At 39.5% G+C, this 24096-nt stretch overlaps 1 protein-coding gene across 1 annotated transcript in view; it reads left to right on the top strand.

Moving 5' to 3' along the window:
- Positions 1-24096, top strand: part of Tmem163 (transmembrane protein 163) — a 215833-nt gene that overhangs the window by 138853 nt on the left and 52884 nt on the right. The window contains exons 3-4 of the mRNA XM_021724401.3: positions 81-124; positions 1476-1567. Of these exons, the coding sequence (XP_021580076.3) occupies positions 81-124; positions 1476-1567 (136 nt within the window). The remainder of the gene's footprint in view (positions 1-80; positions 125-1475; positions 1568-24096) is intronic.

A 24096-nucleotide genomic window follows, 5' to 3' on the forward strand; every position in this document is an offset into this window, starting at 1 on the left:
ATGTATTGATATACACACAAGTGAGAGAAATTGTCCATGAGGTTTTAAAATATTCTGAATAATATTTTCTTTCTTTTTAGCTGTCTCCGTTATGAGGTACAGCGCCTCTGCTTTTGGGTTTGCAGTAAGTAATCTGAAATGTACTTTCATGAAATTTTGCACGATTTTCTTAAGCTCATGAGTCTCACCCTAAGCCCTCAAATAAGAGGGTGGTTGGAATGGGTAACACACCTTTTATGGAAACAGCTTCTATAAAAATTATAATTCAGTAGAATTAAACTACAATGAGACTATATTTCTCAAGCACAGTTGGGAGGGAACCACATTTTTAACAAAGTGGTTAGTTGAGAGGGTGTTTTAGGAATCTCAGTCCTTTTTTCTCTTCCAGGTTGTGTGTAGACCTGGCCTGTACTGGAGTGATGCATTTGCTGGTGTAGACAGAGCTGTTTGAGAGTTAGGATTAATACTACTCACATTGGGATAAGCCAGTCTGTAGCCCAGCTAGGACTGCCTGAATTCTCAGCCTGCCCCCTGAGGGAAGTTGGTCAGAGAAAGCAGGTCTCTTTTTACAGGGTTGGGGTTAGTATGTTGAAGCATTGGGTGACAATTCCCCATGCCCCTTCAAGTGTCAGTGCTTATAGTTTTCTGGATGAGCGGTGTGACATGGTGTGATGACTCACAAAAGAGCTCATTTCATATCCCTTCTGCATAGAGGTAGGGTTTCCTGTACCTGAGGGTATGTGTGCATGTTCCCAAACCCACTTCTGCCCTTTGTTGTTAAGAATTTAATGTTTGGTGGGCATGCAGATTCTTTTCAGAATCTGAAGAAGGATATGGTTTGTCGAGAATAATGCGCACCACTGCACACACACCACATCTATACCCACACACTTTCTTCCTTCACTTTAGCAAGACCTCCCCTTTCCCCTGAACACCCTCTCCTTCCATCCATTTTTTCCTCTCTCTGCATTTCTCTTATTCAAACAAAGAGCTAAATTTTGTATGCAATATTGAAGTGTTGGTGTACTTCCTGGAGCCTCTGGGTGACTCCTATCCTTACCCCGAACCCAGGTAAAGCAGTTCCTTTGACAGCCAGTAAAAGGTTGTTGGCTTGGAATATGCAGGAAAATGCTGAAATTATCTTGCTGGCCTTGGGGAAACCAGGGCCACATCTTCTAGAACAGTGTACCCTGTCCCACATTTCCAGACTGCTAAGAGTCAGGGGCTGTGGCAGCAGATCCCACCAATAACACAGGGGCTCTGATGCTGCTACCAGGTTAGCACTTGGGTACTGAGGCTCCAGTCTCCCCAGATTTTACCATGAAGATCTTGAATGGCTGCATCAAAGCGTCCAGAAAACAGTGCTTCGAATCACTCATTCAGATATTCTGAATCACAGCACAGTTCTCCTGTGTCTTCATAATCATGCCCCATTAACTCTGGAAAACCACTAAAGTCATGTCTCTTTCTTCTAGTTTGATGCCATCCTGGATGTCCTGTCATCAGCGATTGTCCTGTGGCGTTACAGCAACGCGGCTGCGGTACACTCTGCCCATAGAGAGTACATGTAAGTAGATTCTCATCTTTTTGCAGACTTCAGAACTCTTACAAGTGAGGGCATGCAATGAGAAGGTCCCCAGACTGCCTTTGAAGGCACCTGATGTGATTTTTAACCACGTGACAAGTCTCTCCTGGGTGGTTAAAAAGATGGGATGTATCTGTTTAATTCTCTGTTCCCTGCTCTTCAGTCTGGAGTGAATATTTATTTGCTTGTCTGTCCGTACTTCCTTTCTTTCTTCCTCCCTCCCTCCCTCTCTTCTTCCCTCCCTCTCTTTCCCCTCCTTTTTCTTTCCCAGGACCACACATGTGCTAGGCAAGTACTCTACCACCGAGCTACACCCCACAAACCCCCAGAGTCAGATTTTGGGTTTTGAGAATCAGTACTTGCTATCTCCATATTGCATTCCCTCATCTGGAAAAGCAGGAAATAATTTCTTCTCTATGCATTGTGATGAATACATATACATGGATGTACATAAATATATTAAATTTTGTGTGTTTATGTGTGTGAACATGTGTGTGTCTGAGGGCAAGAGTTTTGCCCTGCCTCTGCAGCTTTTGAATGGTTCAACACAAATGAGCAAATGCCTCCCTGCTGAGGTTTATGATAGTGCCTGGAGAAAAGGTATTTTTAAAAATTAATTTATTATTTTGTTGCATTATAATTATACATAACAATGGGATTCATTATGCCAGTTTTGTACATGCACATGACCTAATTTGGTCGATCTCATTTCCAAGTACCTTTCCTTTCCCTTCCCTCCTTCCTGCCTCTGATCTACTTGCTCTATTCAATTGATCTCTCTTCTATTATTATTATAATCTTAATTAACTAAAATTATATGTAAAAGTGGGATTGATTTTGGTATATTTGTACATAGGCATGGCATAATTTGGTAGATTTTATTCCCAGTACTTCCCCATACCCTGCCCTCTTCTCTTCCTCTCAATCCTTTTTCTCTACTCTATTGGTTTTCTAGAAGGTACTCTTGAATGGGATGGTAAGCTGTACTCTTAACATTCAAGGGTTGAGATGTCTCTTTGATGCCAGGAGATGCAGATAGTAATGTACTTGAGATTGAATTTGCCTAATGGAAAATTCAAAGATGACACCATAATGAATTCACTAATGAATTTTAGTTTACTTTATTGTTGGTTTTAGGTAGTACACAGAAACTTCTTTTATGTGTTAAATACTTTTATGTGTTTTAGCTCTTTTAACAAATATTAAGTATTGAGTTTGTGATATCATGGATCATTTTAGGGAAAGTTAATTTTAAAAAAGTGCATTAATTTGTGGCTGAAAAAAAAACAAGAAAACAATTGTAAGTACCAAATTACAAGCAGTGGTTCTGAAATGATCAAAGTTGTATTAACACTGGTCTATGTGAAGGAGCAGCTAATGCTTCTACCCAATCTGTTATGTGGGTATTTGAGAAATTCAGTAAAAGAAGTCTCCATAGCATTATCTAGGGAAATGCTTGGATTTCAAGAGCTAGCCACTATCTTGTCAGAAGAACATGTAATCTTCAGTTCTATAGTTGCACTATCCAATATTCTTGCCACTAATGTAATATTTTAGCATTTGATCTGTGGCTTGTCCAAACTGAGATATGTTGTAAGTGTAAAATACCTACTAAATTCCCAAGACTGTAAGAAAAAAAGAATGTGAAAGTTTTATTAATGTTGAAAATATTGATTGCATTACGTTGGTATCAGAATACTTTAGATGTATTGGACTAAACTATTAGAACTACTTTTTCTTCTGTTTATTTTTAAATATGTTTTTTAGGTGTTGAAAATTATGTGTCTTGCATTCTATTTCTATATATAGGAGAAATGAGAAGGATTTTAAGTAGAGAACTCTTCTCTCTGCCTATTCTTTCTTATTTTAGAGTTAATCAAGAATTTGATTTACACTTCCAGAAGGAATTGGGTTCAGAGTGTCCCAATTTCTCTTTTCTAATTTGCCTTTTTTTTCTGATTTTCTTTTGGCCAAAATGATTTTCATGTATATTGGTTATAGCCATAAATTATTGTAGATTTTTTTCCTTTTTTGCCCCCTCTGTGTTGAAGATTACACCCAGGAAGTGTTTCATCTCTGCACTATACCCCAGCCCTTTTTAATTTTATTTTTGAGACAGGGTCTCACAAAATTGTAATCCTCCTGCCTCAGGCTCCTGAGCAAATGTGATTATAGGTGTGAACCATCATACCCAGCTATTGTGGCTTTTCTGTAAGAGGCAAGTAAGTTTCTCTGTAAGGTTTGCCCAGATCAAGTTTAATGACAAGAAATATCTTTGGTTTCACTGTTTTTAATGATCTCCAAACAAATACCATTGCAGAAAGTCTATATTATTACCTTAAAGTCAGATCTCAGAGATGATGCTTTTATAATTCCTAGGTGGTTGTTCGTTAGAAGATGCCAATGAATGCACTTGGAGATTTCTGATTTAGGGATTAAAATTATAGTCACAGTCTTCTGTATTGTTGGCTTTAAAGTTTTAATCTCTGGCTTATCTCATGTAAGTTAAAAATTCATGAAATCACTGCCAGCTGAGAAACTGATGTTTGCATATTAATGAGCATAAATGAATTATGAGCAGCATAACTAGAAAAACCATTTGTTTTCAAGTTGTTGCTAGAGAAGATTATTAGATGGAAATGGAAATATCCAAGTGGGCCTTGGTTAAGCTTTCTTTTTTTCTGTACTGGACTAAAGCCACTGAATAAGTTTGAAATTTCCAATGCAAAGAGAATAGAAACTTTTTTGATCTTGCTTTCTGTTGACTGTACTGACTGTGCATGTGCTGGGGTGTTTAATGCTAAAGGAAGAGAGATACCACTTCTGCACCACCACAGAAGGGTAACCCCAATTGTCTTATTGCATTAAAAATGGGGGGTTTTTTTGGTTAAAAAAACCCACATAAATGAAAAGTTGTGCTCCATTTGTGTGCAATGAATCGAAATGCATTCTGCTGTCATGTATAATTAATTAGAACAAATAAAAAATTAAAATATGAAAAAAGCATAAAATTTTCCTTTTAACCATTTTTAACATTTTTAAAAACGTTATTTATTCTTTAGGTATATATGACAGCAGAATGCATTTTTGAGTCATTATACACATTGCAGCACAACTTTTCTTTTCTCTGGTTGTATATGATACAGCTTTATACCATATGTGCAGTCATACATGTACCTAGGGTAATGATGTCCATCTCATTTCACCATCTTTCCTACCCCCATAACCCCTCCCCTTTGCCATTTTTAAGTGTGCAGTTCAGTTGTATCAATTTTATTCACATTGTTGTGAAACAGATACCCAGAACTATTTTATTTTGCAAAACTGAAATTCTATACTCATTGAACACTTCTGCATTTCTTTCTCACTCCAGCTCCTGGTAACAATGGTCACTTCTGATTCTATGAGTTTGGCAATGCTAGATGCCTTATAAAGAGGTCATGCAGTCTTTGATTTTTGTGACTAGCTTATTTTACTTTGTACACTGTCTTCAAGGCTCATCCATCTTTCATTGTGTGACACAATTTCTTTCTCTAAAGATTGAATAATATTCCACTGTATGTATATAGCATATTTTGTGTATCCATTCACTCACTGATAGGTATTTATGTTGCTTCCACCTCTTGTTTATTGGGAATAATGCTGCCATGAATGGTTGTGCAAATATCTCTTTGAGAACTTGCTTTCAGTTCTTTTGGATATATATCTAGAAGTGGGATGCCTGGATCACATGGAAGTCATATCTTAAAATTTTTGAGGAACTTCCATTCTGTTTTCCATAGCAGTTGCACCATTTTATAATCCCATTGACTAGTTATTCAAGCTCCAAATTTTGTCAGACACTTTTCTGTGAATAATGGATATGGGACAGATGGAGAATCAGGTTTTCTCATGGTCTGAGTTTTCAACATGAATATGATAGATGGAAGAGCAATGGAGTCACGTAGGTGTGCAAGGGAAGGAGTCATCAAATAGACCAAAATATCCAAACTGGGCCAGGAGGGATAGGATGACAATGACAAGGTTAATGAACAGTCCTCATGGGTTAGAAGTCCCAATGAGGTCAAGAATGGTTGGTGTAGAGCCAAGTGTAGTGACATACATCTGTAATCCCAGTGACTTGGGAAGCTGAGGCAGGAAGATTGAAGGTTCAAAGTTAGCCTCAGGAACATGGCAAGGCCCCAGGCAACTTAAAGAGACCCTGCCTCTAAATAAAAAAAAAAAAAAAAAAAAACTTTTTAGAAAGGGAGCATTGAGGATGTGGCTTAGTGGATAAGTATCCCTGGGTTCAATTCCTGGTACTAAATAAATAAATAAATAAATAAAAGAATGGTTGGTGTGTGTGGGAGAGGAATGCTAATCTGAGAATGAGAAGTTAAAAGCCAAGAATTCGTAGGTATTTCATTGGTATAGATTCAGGATGAGAGTGTGGCTGAGTTAGGGTGGTCATAAAAGGTCAGAGGTTTGAGTGAGGCCAGGAGTTGGCTGGATGCTTCATCTGGAATGGAAGTTAACAGGAGTGTTTCCAATTTGGGGAGCAGATACAAGCAGTAAAACTAGTACTGCCATCATCAGTAAATGAAGGCGGGCCAGGAGGTTGGAGATAATGAAATAAAGGAGGTATACTGAGTGGTTGAGTTGGATGGCAATAGGCAGTGTTGCGGGAGCCAAGCTGGAGAAATGATTTGAAATTGGTGTCTGGAGAAAGAGACTTTGAAAGTGAGCAAGAGAAAAACTGCCTCTTCTTTGAAGGTAGGAACAATAGCTTCCTCAGTGGAAAACCAGGTTGTCACCAGGGCAGGAAGGTAAAGAGGGCAATCAGAACAGAGCTCGAAGGTGTGGATATTGGGGTATGAGGAGACTGCTTGGTGGGAAGGTTCAGGGCCATGCTGGAGGAGGGAGTACAGAGAACCTGGGGACAGGGACAGGGTGGTAGCGTTGACCTTGTGCCAGAGAATTGCTATGCAGCCACTCAAAAGAATGAAGCAGTATTTGTATACTTACATTGTGAGCAGCAAGGTTCATTAAGTAAAGAAAGCATGGTGAAAAGTAGTATCTGTGGTCTTTTCTCACTGGTTTTAAAATAAAGGGTTCATAGTCATGCATGCTTGCTCAGGCATATAAAAGATCCCTGCAGGGACACAAAGGAGACTGGCAGCAGGATCGCCTTCCCTCTAGCAGAGGGACTGGGGACAGAGGCAGGAAGGAGATGTTTTCTTTATGTCCTTTAGACCAGAGCTATTCAATAGACTATGATTTGGACATGCTCTTTATCTGTGCCGTACAGTCTGAGAGCCACTAGCCACACGTGGCCATTGAGCTTGTCGCATGTGGCTATACCCGTGGGAGAACTGGATTTTTAACTTTAAAGAATTTAAATAGTCATGTGTGGTTAGATGCTAATGTAGTGGACAATGGATGCCTCTTTAGTTAGATCACTTTCAATGTATACTTTTAATATTATTTATTTATTTATTTATTTTAGTTTTCGGTGGACACAACATCTTTGTTTGCATGTGGTGCTGAGGATCGAACCCAGGCCACACGCATGCCAGGCAAGCGCACTACCACTTGAGCCACATCCCCAGCCCTCAATGTATATTTTTTAAACAGAGTTTTAATAAATCAAAAACATGGGGCTGGGGTTTAGTTCCTTGATAGAGCACTTGCTTAGCCTGCCTAAGGCCCTGGGTTCCATCCCCAGCACAGGGAGGAAAAAAAAATATATATATCAAAGCATAGAAAACCTGGAAATGAGAGGAAGATATTGAGGGAAGCAGGGCGGTGCTGCAGGTGGAGAGTGTGGGGAGAAATTAGTGTACCAGGAACTTGGCAAGATTGAATGACATGGGGAATTTTACGCCTGTCTTCTTAGCCATTCTCAGCCCCGTGTACCATGTAAGGCCACAGGAAGGACAGCCTCCTGCTGCTGTCAGCTGCCAGGGCCATCGGGATGCTTGCCACAGATGGTACAGCTTGATGCTCTTTGGGAGCCTCTGACATTTTGCATATGGTTGCAGCACAGGTGGGGTCCCACGAAGACGCCCTAGCCCCAGCTGTCTCTTTGGGCGATCTGTCAGCTCATTGAGACAGAAGGGTGGAGGCAGATGGAAGGCGTTGCTCACCTTTCCAGGCTTCTTATTCTGCAACAGAGTCAGCCACACAGCCGGAGATGATGATCTTCTGTTTCAAATCTACCTGCAGATGGCATTTCTAGCACGCTGGAAAGCGAGTTTGAGAGCTCTGGGATGGATGCTCTTAGAGACGCATAAATCCTTTGTGTCTTCTCATGTGAAATAAATGGGGTACCCTGGTTCTTACCCAGGGAATTTGCTCTGCTTTATTTTCCAGTTTGCTGATCCAAGCTCCTTGGCCTCAAAACTACCCGTTGACAGGATTGCTTGATGATAGCCTTTTGATGACTGACTTCTGCAGTGCCCTTTCTGCTTTTGGAAACAAGTCCAAAACTTAAAAAGAAAAGTAACCAATTCAGTCAAGACAATGATGTATTGGTAATTTGCTTCTGGTGCCTAATCTAAATGGACTGCAAAGGCAATGATTTATACCAAGAACCATATTAAAATAGTATCAGTCTCTCTGACTTCTCATGGGGTGTTTGATCTGGCCCTAACTCAAAGACTCTGGGGGAAGTGAATCTCATTTACTCTACATCTCTCTAGTGCTCTTAGCTTTATAAAGCTCTTCAATGTGTTTTAGCTCAAGAGCAGAACCTGAACTAGAAGAATAAATAACTTTAGAGATGCCCTCAATGACTGGTAAGATCTGAGGCAGAAGGTAGAGCCTTTATGGCAGGACATGAGCTCATTTACCTTAAATAGTTTGGATTTTATCTTACCTGAAGGTAGAAGGGAATGGTCTCCAACTGGCAAAAGCCTTTGATCCATCAAAGGACATGTGAAACCTGCCAGGATGCAAACATGACACTAACTGGTTGTGCATTATGGGTGGGGTGTATTAGAGGACCGAGTGTAGATTTGGTCTCATTAAAATTGAACTATGTCCCCACAAAAGATATGTGAAGCTCTAACCTGCAGCACTACAGAATGTGATTGTATTTAGAAATACGGCCTTTGCAGATGTAATGAAATTAAGATGAGGTCATGCTCTATTAGGGTGGCCCTAATTCAGTGTGACTAGTAGCCCCAAGAGAAGAGATAAGAGAGACACATGGAGTTGAGAGCTTTCTGAGATGCAGGCAGAGATTGGAGTGGTGCATTTATAAGCCAAGGAATCAGAAAGGATAGGTTTAAAATGAGTATGACTCTAATGACACCTTGATTTCAAACTTCCAGCTTCCAGAACTGTAAGACAATGCAGTTCTCTTTAAGCCACCAAGTTTGTGGTGCTGTTAAGATTGTCCTGGAAAACTGATACAGTCCTCAAGAAGAGTCCTCCATGAGGGCTATGCTGTCTCTCACTAGCTCTGTCTTTCACTAATTTATTAATCTTTTGAAACCTCAGCTCTCCCTTCTATGAAGGGAGGAGAGTTATGGCAGTGGCCAGATGCTTTGTGGTTAAGATGAAGCCTGGCACTGAATGTGACTTCAATATATGCTCAGAAATGTTAGATGAATAATTTTCCATCCTTAGAGTTTTGGAAATGTTTTAATTTGTTGTACTAAAATGGTGTGATATTATCGGTTCCCATTATTTTTATTTCGCTTTTCAAGAGCACAGAATAAAAGAACTTACAAAGAAAAAATTTAAATTTGAAGCAGACACTTTTGCATATTTACAAAGTTGCTTTGACTTGAGGACATTGTGGGGGGAGTAAGTAGTGGAGGTGATAAAACATTGTTCCTTGATTTCTTAATCTCATTCCCCTTCAAAGAAATGTGATTTGTGAGTGGCAAGTTAAAGTAATTCATGATATTATAAAAAGTTGAGGCAATTCATAAAGGTACAAAGAATGTATTAAAACTCACTAGTTACAGAGCATCCCAGGGAAAACTATAGCTAAGGTCTTTATATGTAACACATATGCATACACATACAAGCACATGGTTATACATCTTTAAATATGTATATATACACATATATGTGTATATATACACACATAATATATATATATGCACATACACACATGCATGTGTGTATATATACGTGTGTGTGTGTGTATTAACATAGAGATGTTCCTCAAAGTGGTTTTTCTCCTATACTACATTTTGAGCATCTTCCACCTTAATAAATAGAGGTTTTTATTTTTTGATAGCTATATGGTATCTATGGATTTAGTCTATTTTGTTTCAGCATATTTCTACTAAAGAAGTGGGTTGGTTATTTCCAATGTCTTGGGGTTATAAACAACCCCAAATAACTGTCTTTATACATTTGTATTTTAATGCTTATTTCTTTATGATCTGGTACTAGAATTTGAGGTCAAAGTTTAGGCTACCATAATATTGACAAGCAGAGTTAAAAAATGCTCCAAAAATATCATTCTAACTTATGTTCTCACTAGCAGGAGCTGAGGGTGTCTGTTTACTCACCTTTGCCAGCAAGTGTTATAATTCTTTTTGAATTTGCCAGTTGTCCAGGTAGAAAATTGAATTCCTCATGTTAACATGCATTTCTTTAGTTACCAATTTGTTGAATAAATTCCCATATGCTTCTTGGGCATTTGTATTTCTTTTGGGAAATATATTGCCAGAATTTTGAATGGGAATGAGAAGGCTTTCATTTATATTTTGGAAAGGAACCCAGATTCAAGCTCCTAGAATTCAGGTGACTAAGAAGTACAGCATCATAATTGATCAGCTAGTTCTTACCTTACCTCTCACCACCTGTATTCTTTTTTCTTCTTTCTTTTTTTTTTTTTGCACAAATGTACTTTTTTCTGTTACAGATCTAATTACCTGAACTTAACTTATGCATTGGTAAATTTGTTTGTCCAGCTCCTCATAAGACTTTAAACTCACTGGAGCAAAAGTCTACTTAATCTGACTTAACATAGCATTTGACATTGACTACTGACCAACACCAAAATGCTGATGTGGGTTATAGTTGTCATTTACTTTATACTTTTGGAATTTCCTGAAAAACACTTTTTGCAAGGTATATATGTTAGTTTTATAATTATATCAATCATATTTTTGAGGAATAAAATAAAGAAAGTGAAAAAGAATAAAGACAAAGAATAAAGAATAAACTTTTTATCTCCTCCCATTGAGACTGCTTTCCTTATCCTCTATTGTGCAATTGGGTTTAAGCCATCAGCCCTACTGGGTGTTTTCACATAGAACTGCTACTTTTAGAAAGGAAGTCGCCTCTGTGCATTGTAACCTCCTTTGGGTCTGTGAAGTTGCATGAGATGGAATTCTGGGGATCATTTTTTCCTCCATCTCTCCTGCTTTTCTTTAAGTGTTGTACCCTTTCAGCATGGATTCAGCTTAAGTTTTATCAGTGTCTCTCTGCATCATTAGTCAGCTTATTCATATAGCTAAATTGTGAGATAGGAGGCATTTAAAGGAATACTTGGGCCATTTTTCATTGTTACTACCTACCTCATAAAATTGTTACAAGAAACAAATGAGATAGTATAGGAAATTTGCTTGGAACCATATTTGACTTATGCTAGGAACCTGATAAATTGGTGTTATTTTTAACGATAGGTTTTCCAGGCAAAATAGAGATATTTTTTTGTTGTTGTTTTTTTTAATATTTATTTTTTAGTTCTCGGCAGACACAACATCTTTGTTGGTATGTGGTGCTGAGGATCGAACCCGGGCTGCACGCATGCCAGGCGAGTACGCTACCGCTTGAGCCACATCCCCAGCCCCAGAGATAGTTTTTTTTTTTAAATAACTTTATTAAAATATAGTTCACCTATGGGCACAGTGATGTGTGCTTAAAGCTCTAGCTACTTGAGAGACTAGAACAGGAGGAGGCTTGCTTGAGGCTAGTGTGGCTTTTAGTATTTTCAGAGTTATGTATCTATAACTCTCAATCAATTTTAGAGCATTGCCATTACCATAGAAAATAGTCCCAAGTCTCTTTACCCTTCATCAGTAAACCCTCCCAGCTTAGGCAACCACAAATCTACTTTCTTTTTGGAGAGTGTGGACTCTTTTGAATATTTCACATAAATGGAATCACACCATGTGGTCCGTTGTGGCCTTCCTTCACCTAGCCATTCACTTAGTGTAATGTTTTTAGTATTCACCTGTGTTCTCAAGTCAGTTTTTCATGTCTTTCTGTTGTCCCATTGTCTATTACATGGACATGTCACATTTTATTTATCCATTCATCATTTGATGAGCATTTGAGTTGTTTCCACCTTTGGGGTTTTAGGAAGAATGCAACTATGAACATTTGCCTACAAGTGTTTTTGTGGAAGTATGGACATTTGGTGAGTATAGAGCTAAGAGCCGAATTGCTGAAATTGTTAGTCCATTCAGGCTACTATTACCAAATGCTATAGATTGGATGGCTGGTAAACAACTGTAATTTATTTCTGACAGTTATGGGGGTCAGGAAGCCCAAGATAAGGCAGATACAATGTTCCCATGAGAGCTCATTTCCTGGTTTATAGATGGCATTTTCTTTCTGTGTCCTTCTAAGGTAGGAAAACCAAGGAGCTCTCTGGGGCCCCTTTTATAAGGGCACTAATCCCATTCATGAGGATTCCTCCCCATGATCTAATCACCTCCCAAAGGCCCTACCTCGTAGCCTTTTGAGGATTGGGATTCCAATTGTGGAAGGAGAACCAACATTCAGACTGTAGCACTAGGTTGTGTGGTAACTATGTTGAACCTTTAAGAAACTGTCAAAATATTTTCTAAAGTGCTAATACTATTCTATATTCCTACCAGCAGGGTATAAGGTTTCCAGTTTCTTCACAACCTTGCCAACACTTGTTTTCTGCCTCTTAATTCTAACCCATCTAGTGGGTATATGTGGCATCTGATTGTGGTTTTGATTTATACTTGAGGATTTTTATGCCTTTGAAAAAAAATACCTTTCTTTTCCTTGTCTGATTTTTTTGGTTTCCACCACCTTTTAGAACTTCTGTTACCCAGCTAGGCGTGGTGGCGCATGCCTGTAATCCCAGCAGCTCAGGAGGCTAAGGCAGGAAGATTGAGAGATCAAAGCCAGCCTCAACAACTTGGAGATCCCGTCTCAAAATAAAAAATAAAAAAGGGCTAGGTATGTAACTCAGTGGTAGTGCCCCTGGGTTCAATCCCCAGTACCATAAAAAAAAAAAAAAAAAAAAAAATCCTGTTACCTGTGTTATTAAAGTAGCGTGTCATTGGCTGGAGAAGGTTTCACCAAGAGGCCTCTACCTTACTGAAGATTTTCCTCCTGGCCTCTTGAGGTTTGCAGGTTGAGGCTTGATTTAAATGGCACAAAATCCAGGGACTCAGAATAAAATCGCAGAATTGACATGTAAGAACAGGATTCCCATTTATTAGTGACAAGATATCCTTCACAAGACATTGTCTGGTGTCTGTTTTAGCCTGTATGCTGTGTTCCCCTGACCTCCAAATTTGTATGTTGAAGCCCTAAATTCCAGTGTGATTGTGTTGTGAAGTATCAGGATTTAGGGAGGTAATTAGGTTTAGATGAAGTCATAAAAGCCCTTCTAAGAACAGAAGAGGTGAGGAAGATGAAGAGCTCACTTCCTACCCCACGTGAGGACATAGTGAGAAGGCCCCTGTCTGCAAGCTAGGAAGAAAACTCTCACCAGAACTTGACCATACTGGACCCTCATCTGACTTTACCTCCAGAGCTGTGAGAAAACAATTGTCCTTTAAGCCCCCTCAGTTTGTGGCATTTTGCTATGGCAGCCCCAGTTAAGAAAGTATCTGTGTGGTTTATTTCATTTTCCTCCCTGTAGATAGACCCACTTACGAATCCTGGCCATCGGAACAAGCAGGGGTTGGAGGAATTCAATATCTGGTGAGACATGGGGCTGTATACTAGCAGTGCTGTTTGAGTCTGAAAGGAACCACCTTTGAGATAGGCTAAGGTTCCTTCTTTGGACACCACACTTTATTAGCATCCTTTTTGTTTCTGTGGCTTCCCCCCTCCTTTTTCTATTCTATGAGCTTTTTTTTTTTCCAGTTATGTTGATATTATCATCATCTGCTGACAACTGAGGCTTCTATCTTTTTTTAAAAATCCATAATTTTTGAGTGCCTGTTGGCTCTAGACAGAGTCATGGTGCTTACGGTTTGGCAGGGAACTATGGCCTGGGGGTCTAGGGGTTGGAGTACAGTTCCTGCTCTGATCTGTGGTAGTTAAGACTACTCTCAGAGTTAATAGTTTCTTATTATGCTTTGGGCACTCTGCCAAGTATTTTCTATGTTTTGTCTCCTTTAAGCCTCAGAACCATCCTGTAAGACCAAGATTTCACTGTTAAGGTTTTACAGGAGAGGAAATGCAGGCTTAGTGAGGTACAGCAGCTTGCCCAGAGTGTAGAGCTGGGATTCTGCTGGTGGATCCAGGATGGGCACCATGCCCTGCATGACCCAAGGTGTGTGTAGCCTTCATCTCTAAACGGTACTGTGCCCATCGGGCTCAGGAGAGGCCCCAGGGATTCATCATGTGCTGAGGACAGGACAGGTGTGACAGTGAATGTGGAAAGCGGAGGGAGAGAACAGCTGTGAGCCACCCCAAACCTTAGCAGGCCCCACAGGAGCGTCTCACAGCCTTATGGCCAGCTGGAAGGAAATCCCGGGGGCTGCTGAGGGTGCTGTTTTTCTTTTCCCTGTAGCCAGAGAGAAGTTGTTTTCCCAGTTTGAAAAAAATTTCTTTCTTTTCAGTCTGTTTCTGATATACATAATGTCGCTACCCTTTGTTTTCATTTTCCCATCTGTTAGGTTAAGGCTAAAATTTCTCATCTTACTTGCCTTGGGAGGTATCTTATAAAAAGCATTAAAATAGAATGTGTTCTAAAGACTGGGAATGTGGACATGTGAGCTCTTTCCCTCTCTCTCTCTATAATTTTTAATATATACAAATACATATGTATATATTTATATATATATTAATATATTTTAAGTAAATATTTTAAATTATATATATATATTCAGCCAAGAAAATACATACACACACACAAACACACACACACACATCTAATACAACATATCAATAGGTATACAATGTATATCTATAAAACTATCATGTTTTTAAATACAATTAAATTCTTATTTTTTAAAGAAAGTATTTTTTAAACTTCCTTCCTTCCTTCTTTCCTTCCTTCTGATTGAACCTGGTGACTCACACATGCTAGGCAAGCGCTCTACCACTGAGCCATAATCCCAGCCCTAAATGCAATTAAATTTTTTTTTGAGAGAGAGAGAATTTTTAATATTTATTTTTTAGTTTTCGGCAGACACAACATCTTTGTTTGTATGTGGTGTTGAGGATCGAACCCGGGCCACACGCATGCAGGCGAGCGTGCTACCGCTTAAGCCACATCCCCAGCCCCAATTAAATTGTTTTTAAACATACTATTTCATCATTGAGTGAACACCTAACAATAGATCTATACTCTTAAAAGACAATGCAGTATTATTAACTAGAGGCACACTGTTGTACAGGAGATCTCAGAGCTCCTTCATCTTGTATAACTGACTTTATGCCTTTTAATCAGTATTGCTTTTTGCCCCACTTCCTTGCCTGATATTCTTAAATATAAAACCCAAGGGGGAACCTCTTAAAGGACTTCAGGATTTCCATAAGAAGGTTGCTCCAATCTTTAAATGGAAGAATACAGCACTCTTTCTTTCCATAGCTCTCCTGGGGCAACCGAACAGGGCTTCTTCCTATTATTTGTTGCTACAAAGTGTTCGTTTAGTTTGGGTGTTATCACCCACTAAATTTTTCTCTCTGGTATCTACAGCCATGAAAATCATTTTCTCTTTTTGCACATGTTGTTTTTAATGAGATAACTCAAGTGCATGATACATCAGTGTTGTGGAAGCCGCCCATAAATAAACAGCATGCTGATCTTGCCTGCTCTTAAATCCAAGTTTAAATTCTCTTCCTCTCCTAAGGAGACTGAATCTGAGATCATGGGTCACCCAGGTTATTCTAGATGTAGTTCTTCCAGAATAGGAAAGCATGTGTTGGAGTCTGAAATTGATGGCCTTTCAAGAATAGTAGCTGTGTACACTGTCTGTGGGCAAGTTCTGGCTGAGAGAAAAGATAAACATTTGGAAAATGACACAGTTAATCCTTGATCTCAGTATCTTTTATTACCCCCTAATTTTGAGCAAGATATTTTGTTGTCTTCAGCTAAGCCCATCTGGCTATCTATCTACTCCTTCTTCAAGTTGGATTTGACTGTTTCAGTTGACACTCCACGAAATGTGGCCACAGGGTCCTCATGGCCTTTTCCAGGTTACTATAGCAGATAGCGAATTGAAACTTCAGCTTACTTTGAATTTCTAGGTTTACTTCCTCATTTCTGGAGTGGTGAGTAAGTGATGAGCTCATCATTGGTTTCTGGTTGAATAGATGTCTGTCAATAAGCATGCCTTTTGTGTTGTACATGAGAAGGTAAAATTTGTTTTGAAAAAGTTCGGTTTTACTCATTAGTTTCCTATCAAGAGATGCATTTCCTAATACCCTAATCTGAGGTGTATTCATTTATTCAGTGAGTTATTTAGGGCCTACTGTGTGCCAGGTCTTTGTGAGGTACCAGGAAGAAACCAGATAAATCAGCTCCCTGTCTTAGATACCTAAAAGGAGAAAATGGACAATAAAGTATTTGCAGAGGTAGTAAGAACTGTGAATAAAATAAAACAAACCAGGATATTGAGAGTGCATGAGGAGGGCTTCTCTGAAGTTGGGGTCAAGGGAGGTCACTCCGCAGGGGTGATAATTGAATGGATCCTTTTTTTCCAGGCAGAAAGGGGACTGGAAAAAAATATCCCTGGACAGAGGGATCACTGCAAACAAAGTTCCTAATGTGAGACCAGCTTGCTGTGTTTGAGAGTCAGAAAAATGGGTGGCTGTGGCTGGACCCAAGTGGAGAGGGAAAAGGGAAGACACAGCTGGGGCCTTGGGAGCCTGGGGAGGAAGTTTTGATTATCAGAGCAGTGGGGAGCCAGGGCTGAGTTATTAAGCCTTGGGGTGAAGTGACCTTGTTGTATAATTAACACAGGAGAGCTCAGACGGTTTGTTGTAAGAGAAATCTGCTATTCTTATGAATATGTGAGGCCCTCCATTGTTTTTTTAAAAATGAAAATACTTTATTCATTTTGCTGATTGTGATTAAGGTATATACATATGGAACAAATACTTTTAAATTAATATAAGCTTGAATGTGAAAGTTTTCTCTCATGCACTCTATCTTCATCCTTTTTTGCCTTTCTCCATAAAAGAAAACCATGACGAACACAGCTTGGTGCCTTTGCTTCCGGAACATTTTATTTGAAATTAAATAAGATACACATGTGTATGCTTTATGGACACACCACACATACATACATACACACACACACACACACACACACACACACACACACGGCTTGGTGTGAAAATAAAAATAGGATCTTTCTATACATATTGTTCTGGAAAATGCTTCTTTCTCCTAACACAAAATCAAGGTCATTTAGAAATATTCTGCTCATATATCTAACCTATTCTTTTTAATGACTTCATGGAATTGTGCTGTTGGCCATAACATAATTTATTTAACAATCTATTAGGAAACCCGATTTGTTCCAGCTTTTGCTGTTTCAGCTTGTCTGTGAATCTGTGCATGCCCCTTTGTTTATTCCTTTAGGTCCTATGTTTGAGATATGGGGTGCTTTTTTCTTTCATAGGAGACAACTAAATTGTGAGTTTTAAAATCCCTTAGCGTGTCCTAGACCGGTCTGTTTTCTGAATGAGAGCAAAAGCTGGTTTGTTGGCAAGAGTGTGCATTATACCAGAGACCTGTCAGGCCCTAAGTATGGTGGGGCCCTTGTTTGTCACTGATCTGTAATCTTGATTGTTCATGGTTTGACTGCTCTGATTGGAAATGCTGCCAGCCATAAATGCACTAAAGAATGAGGAACATATGTAGGGAATGGTAAGCTCACCTATTTTATATGCACACGAAGCCTGGAGTATTCCCCAAGCACTCCTCAGCGTGTGGGCACAGCTGCAGGTCTGTATTAGGTGGCTTTGCCTAATATCATGAGTAACTAAAGCCAGGGACAGGCTCACAAACAAAAGACTACACAACACTGGGTTTGTCCTTTGCATAATTAACCCAGGATGCTGCCTTTCCAGAACTGTCTGTGATTGTTTGAGGCATTAGCAAGCACATTCAGCATCAAATACACATTCCCTTATTTTCAAATCTACATTTTGCAAATATCACATCTATCAAAAGCAAATGAGTTTAGGGAGCCAGATTTGGCTAATAAAAGATCTTGAGAGAAAGAATGACTTATGAGTAAGTTTTTTTGCATCTGTTGTTACATCCAATCCCTTGGAACAGTCCAAGAAGACTGGTCTCACTGAGATGTTTGGGGAGGAACTGTGTCTGTGAATCTGTGCACTTGGGGCTGCTGTGTGTTATCTGGACATGAACTTGTAGAGTAGATTTTGGGGAATGATTTTTGTTTATGGTGCATTCAGCACTAATCACTGAGCTAGGATTTAAGCCAGATTGGTATTTCTATGAGTCTGGCTGACTCATAGAAATATAAGAGCTAGACTTTTCTATTTTGATTTGTCAGGGATACAGGATCATGGACTTATGTTGACCATACAGACCTGAAATTTGATTTGAAATCTGCTGTGTTCATGCCACCTCATTATTGTCATCTTCTGTCTGGTACCACCCACTGCACATTCACCAGCAAAGAAGGTAGGTCCAGTCTCAGGAAATCTTTGGGAACAGGTTTAGGGTATTATATAAAGCTTTTTAAGAGGTAGATTTTCTTTTTTAATGGCAAAGTAGAATAGATGTAAACCCCTTTACTCCTTTCTCTTCATCAAAATTGGACTGTGATAGAAACTGATGGTAAAAAGGTGGTTGGAGCTCAGGCCAGAAAGAAAGCATCATTGAAGAAATGTGTGAAAGTGTGCAAACCACTTACTTTTTCCTTGGATTCTAAGCTTTATAACTTTGAATTGGAATGCCTCAAAGGAAGAGTGTGTATTGTGTGTGCACGTGTGTGTGTGTGTGTGTGTGTGTGTGTGTGTGTGTGTCTTGGTGAATTTATTGAGGGACAAAATAAATTTACACATTACCTACTTTCAGAAATAATTACTTTGATTTATTCCCCCTCCAACCCCTGAGGGAAGACCAGGTTATTAGATTTAGTTCCAAAGAAGGCATATGTTACTGAGTTAATGAAAAAGCCTTAAACTAGTCATTCAGGCTTTTTTATTGTTCTGTGGAAGATCTTCTTCGAATATCTCTGAGGTCCATTTTATATTGGAGAGTCAATCATGCAACATTTTTTTTCTTTGTCAGTTGGCTTTTGAAGAGTAAATCTGAGAAAATCCAACCGGAAGGATGGTTGTATCTGAGAAAAAAAAATAGAGCATTTGTAGTATGAATTTTTAAGGGAGCTGGGCTTGGGAAGTAGCTAATGCTACCCCATATTTCTTGTTTGTTGGTTTCAGACTCAAACAGGAACACAGGGCCTCCACACCTGCAAGACTGATTGTCTTGTGAAGTCCCACACTGGCTGCCAGATTGAAAATGGCCTTTATGAGTGCCCAAGGTCCCCAATTTCCCTACGGTGCTTCTCTCATAGTCCTGCATGGTTACCCTGCACACCCTTGCTTGGATACCTGTGGTGATTCTCCTTTCTGGAGGTTTTGAAAAGTAATTGTAAAAAAACATACATCATGATTTTTAAATGAATATATATTTTCTATTTAAAAACTAAAGTTTCATCATTCTGACAGGACCATACAGACCTGGCTCCAAATCGATTGTTTGACTAATCAAGGTCTTCCAGAATATTTGTCCAACTTGAGTTCAGTTCAACTAGGTGTGCCCTCACTTATCCTATTCTATTATTCTTAAGAATGTTATGAGAAACTCTTGGCAAATGACTTCATAAAATAAAAATAAACTATCCAAGGTACCATCTTGAATTATCAGGTTTGGAAGCAAGCCATTGATAAAGAAAATGATATTAGGACAGTCCCATTTATTTCTCTTAAACCTAAGTTAGCTGGACAAAAATCTTTTTCATTTTGGAATGTTTATAATCTTTTGAATAAGTCATGCAAGAATTTGATGTAAGCCTTTTATCAATCTTTAGTTTATAAGACCTACTTAAAAATAAATAGTGAGACCTGTTTCTCGACTTCTAGAATAGTTTTCTGTTGGCCTTGACTCTTTTTCAAAGATGACCTGCAGTTTTTCCACACCAACTGGAGTTATGATTTAATATTTCATCTGATGGGGTTTGGGATTTGGGTCCCTGTAGGTTAGAGTGACCAGGAGTTTCTTAACAAAGATCCCTTGTTGAACTTTTATGTCCTCTTAAGAATTCAATTTTCTTTTTAAAATTGGTGCATTATATTTATGCATAATAGTAGGATTTATTATGACATATTTGTACATGTGCATAATTTGGTCAATTTCATTTCTCAGTACCTACTCTTTCTCTCCCCTCTTTTTTGCCTCTGGCCCCCTTCCTCCACTCTACTGATCTACCTTCTGTTTTCATGAGATTCCTATCCCCATCATGCTTCTTTTCCTTTTTTTCTCTCTCACCTCCAAATATGAGAGAAAACATATGACCCTTGACTTTGAGTCAGGCCTATTTCACTTAACATAATGCTGTCAAATTCCATCCATTTTCCTGAAAATGATATAATTTTGTTCTTCATTACTGTGTAAAACTTTATTTTTACACAGTAAAATTTTCTTTATCCATTCTTCCGTTGATGGGCACCTAGGCTGATTCCAGTATGTAGCCACTTGGAGAACCATTGTTCAAAGAGTGTGTAGCTCAAAATTTAATGTATTTCAAGTCACTCTAGGTTGTTAGAATGTGGATTCTGGTTCTGGAGGTTTGGGGAAGATCCTGAGATTCTAATGCGATTTCAGGTTATATCACAGCTGGTCCAAGAACCATACTTTGAGTGGCAAGCCTTTGAAACACTGGAGTAGAACAGGGATCTCAACCTCAGCTCTATGGGAATTTGGGGCTGGATAATTCTTTGTTGGGTCTCTCTTGTGCACTGTGGAGTATTCAATAGCATCCCTGGCCTCTACCCATTAGATGCTACCAATACCCCACCCACCCAGCCAAGAATATTTATAGACAGTGCCAAATATATCCTGTGGGTGGGGGCAGGGACCATTGGAGTATTGTCACCTTCTGAGGCTGGATTTTAGGACCTTTCCACCTTCTTCACAATCCTCTAATGGAAACTTTCTTCCTTTGATTAAAAGAAAAACCATTTATCCACCTCTAGACTGGTCCTAAATGCTTGAAAGAGGCCTGCAGATGACTAGAGTCATTCATACCAACATGAATAAAATAGAAGCTCCTTTGTCTAACTCAGAGAAAGGAGCAAGATGTTGATGAAGTAGTGGAGGCCTGAGAAAATGGAAAGAGAGTGCCTTTCTAGGTATTTTCAGTGATGGATATTGAAAGCCATCAATAATAGCTTTATATGTAAATAAATAATATGGTTATATTTACATGTATTTATACACATTTATAAATATATATATGTGTGTGTGTGTGTGTGTGTGTGTGTGTGTGTGTGTGTGTGTGTGAGAGAGAGAGAGAGAGAGAGAGAGAGAGAGAGAGAGAGAGAAAATCAGATTTGGAAATGGCTTTCTCCATTTCTAGTCACCTTTGGGTTAAAAAGAAAAATAATTGAGCACCATATCTCATCTCTTTTCTGTTACGTGAAGTTTTTGGCATGTGACCTTTTAACAAGCCCATGAATAATTTCCTTAATTGACTGGCTGGTGATGTTTTTATTCTGTGGTGTCATTGCAGTTCAATGGTAGCACACACACTCCAACCCCCACCTACTCACCCGCTGACAAGCTATTAAATCAGTGGCGGTTGTAAATTGCATATCTCTTTCACGCTTTTGAACTGGAAGGCCTTGTTCTACAAAGCATGTTAATGGTTAATAAAATTACTGTGTACACACACATCAGTCTTATCCATAAGACCCTAATTCTCTCACTTGGTTGAACTACCTCTGGCATTAATGGGGCAGATTGAATGTGAAGTTGTGATTATGCAGCGCCTCATTATGTGAGCTCTGTAAGGGGCGGGTCCTTCTTTCCATCTGTCAGAAAGCCAGTGGGCTGGTAATTAGGAAGGGAATGGGCATCCCAAGGGCTGCTCCAAACCACATGGCATTTTTCCTTCAGCATGCATGGCATCCTATCTCCCCCTACCTTGTTTAAAAAAAGCAAATGGTAGATTACTTTAATTCAAAATCATTGGGCAGACAAATTAGAACAAAATGGGTACTTGCGATAGTAGGGAAAATTGGAATGATTGGTAGATAAGCCAGTAGAATAATTATAATGAGAATAATAAATGACTTTCCTCTTTCTTGCTCCTATAATCATTTGCCCCATGTGGCTGGCAACCTGTCCTTATAAGGCTGTTTGTCTTGTTGGCAAAATAAAGACTGTGGTTGGTAAAGTTACCATCATGTCTGTGGCTCCAATACCAGCACAGTGGATTCCCTACAAATATGCCCTCATAGTTTTTGGTTTGGGGATTTTGGGGGACAAGAGGAATCATCCAGTCTATGCACATACCAGGTCCCAGAATGCAGGAACCTCTGTTGCTGTTTGTGCCAAACTAGTTTATTTTTGGCAACTAAACTGCTTGCTTCACCTTTTAGGAGCTGCTTAGGAGCTGGCTTCCCCTCAATAAAGGGAAACAGATTCGAATGTTTTCCTTATCTTTGATGGATGGAGATAGCATGTTTTGTTTTAAGGAGAATCAGATGGTGGTCTTTATGACTCAGAGCCAGTCTCTCCTCTCTGAAGGAATCAGCCCCAGCCGTCACCCTGGCATTAGTATGCCCAAACAAAAGCTGTCACAGTGGGTTGCCTGGTTGCTTCTCAGCCTTATGGGTGCTCAGGAATTGCCAGTGGAGTTGATAAAGACCCTGGTATCTGAACCTGCTTCCTCCTAGTTTTCTACAGATCTGGGGCAGGGCCAGTGGAGTGAACAGGGTATGACAGTAGGGAAAATTAGAATGATTAGTGGATAAACCAGTAGAAAATTATAGTGAGAATAATAAATGACTTTCCTATTTCTTTCTCCTATAATGCTGAGGATGTCTCAGGCCATACTTCAGAGAAATAAATGCCAAGATGAGATGGGAAACAGGACGGTAAGTGCCCAGAGGATGGGCCTCCAGCTGCAGGGGCAGGTGAGGTCCATAGCCCAGTGTGGCCGCCTTAGGCATGTTTCTTATTTCCTTCCAACTCATGTTTCCTTAACTGCCAAAATATCTGCCTTATCAGACAGTTGTGATGAATAAATGGAATAATGTAGGCAAGGTATCTTCTCTACCACCCACTGAACACCTAGGTGGATCCCCTGCTTATCACTTAGTAGGGGTTCAGCAAGTGGACATGGTATTTATTGGTCCAGAGGAGAAGCTCTGCCTCTGACCTGTCTCTGATGTCAGAATTATTGGTATATCCTTTTAAAATATTAAGTTTATGTTCATCTTGTGTGCACAGAGATTGTGTTGGTCTTTCTATAAATTTATCATGGTTCCTTCAAAGCTGTTCCCCAGTCACCAGTGCATGTGTTACCCAATTCAAGTCCCTGGGATTTGTGGGATGACCCCAGTTGATGAACTTGGGAACCTAAAGGCCATTCCCTGGCACCAACCTAGAGAAAGCCATGCCCTCTAATGACTTAGATCAGAATTTCTCAACATTGGCATGGTTAACACTGTGGACCAGATAATCCTTTGTCATGGAGGCGGTCCTGTGCAGTGTTGCATGTTTACCAACATCACTGGCCTCTACCCATTAGATACTCTTAGTTCCCTCCCCAAATTGTGATAGTTGAAAATGTCTTCAGATATTGTCAAATGTTCCCTTATTCTATGGGCAGAGTTGCATCTGGTTGAGATCCATTGATTTTAGCCATTCCTGTGCTTTAAAACAAAGTTCCCAAGTCTCTTGCTTCATGAGAAAAATACCAGGGGGAACTTTGTAAATCTAAAAGCAAAGCAGAAGTAGCAAACAACATTTTCCCAGGCCATCTTCCAGTCTTGAAGCTATCAGAGGGGAGCCTCCTAATGTGAAATTTTTAAAGACCCCCAGAGATGATTCTGAAGTGCAACCACTTTGGGAATCAAGGGACCATTCTTGTCATGGTCCTTCTGCCAGTGACTCTGGGTGAACTTGCCCCTTGCAATTTCCTTCCAAAGGTGAGTTGGCATCTGCCTGTGTGGAGTTACAGGGTTAGTAACTGGGAAGGAAGTTTTAAGAAGGCATTTTAGACTTCTGTGGGTGAGTTAGGTCGTATTGTAGGAAGACAGGATTGTAGACCAAGAAAATAAAGGGTGTT

Source organism: Ictidomys tridecemlineatus, chromosome 7, assembly GCF_052094955.1.
Source record: "Ictidomys tridecemlineatus isolate mIctTri1 chromosome 7, mIctTri1.hap1, whole genome shotgun sequence".
NCBI lineage: Eukaryota > Metazoa > Chordata > Mammalia > Rodentia > Sciuridae > Ictidomys > Ictidomys tridecemlineatus.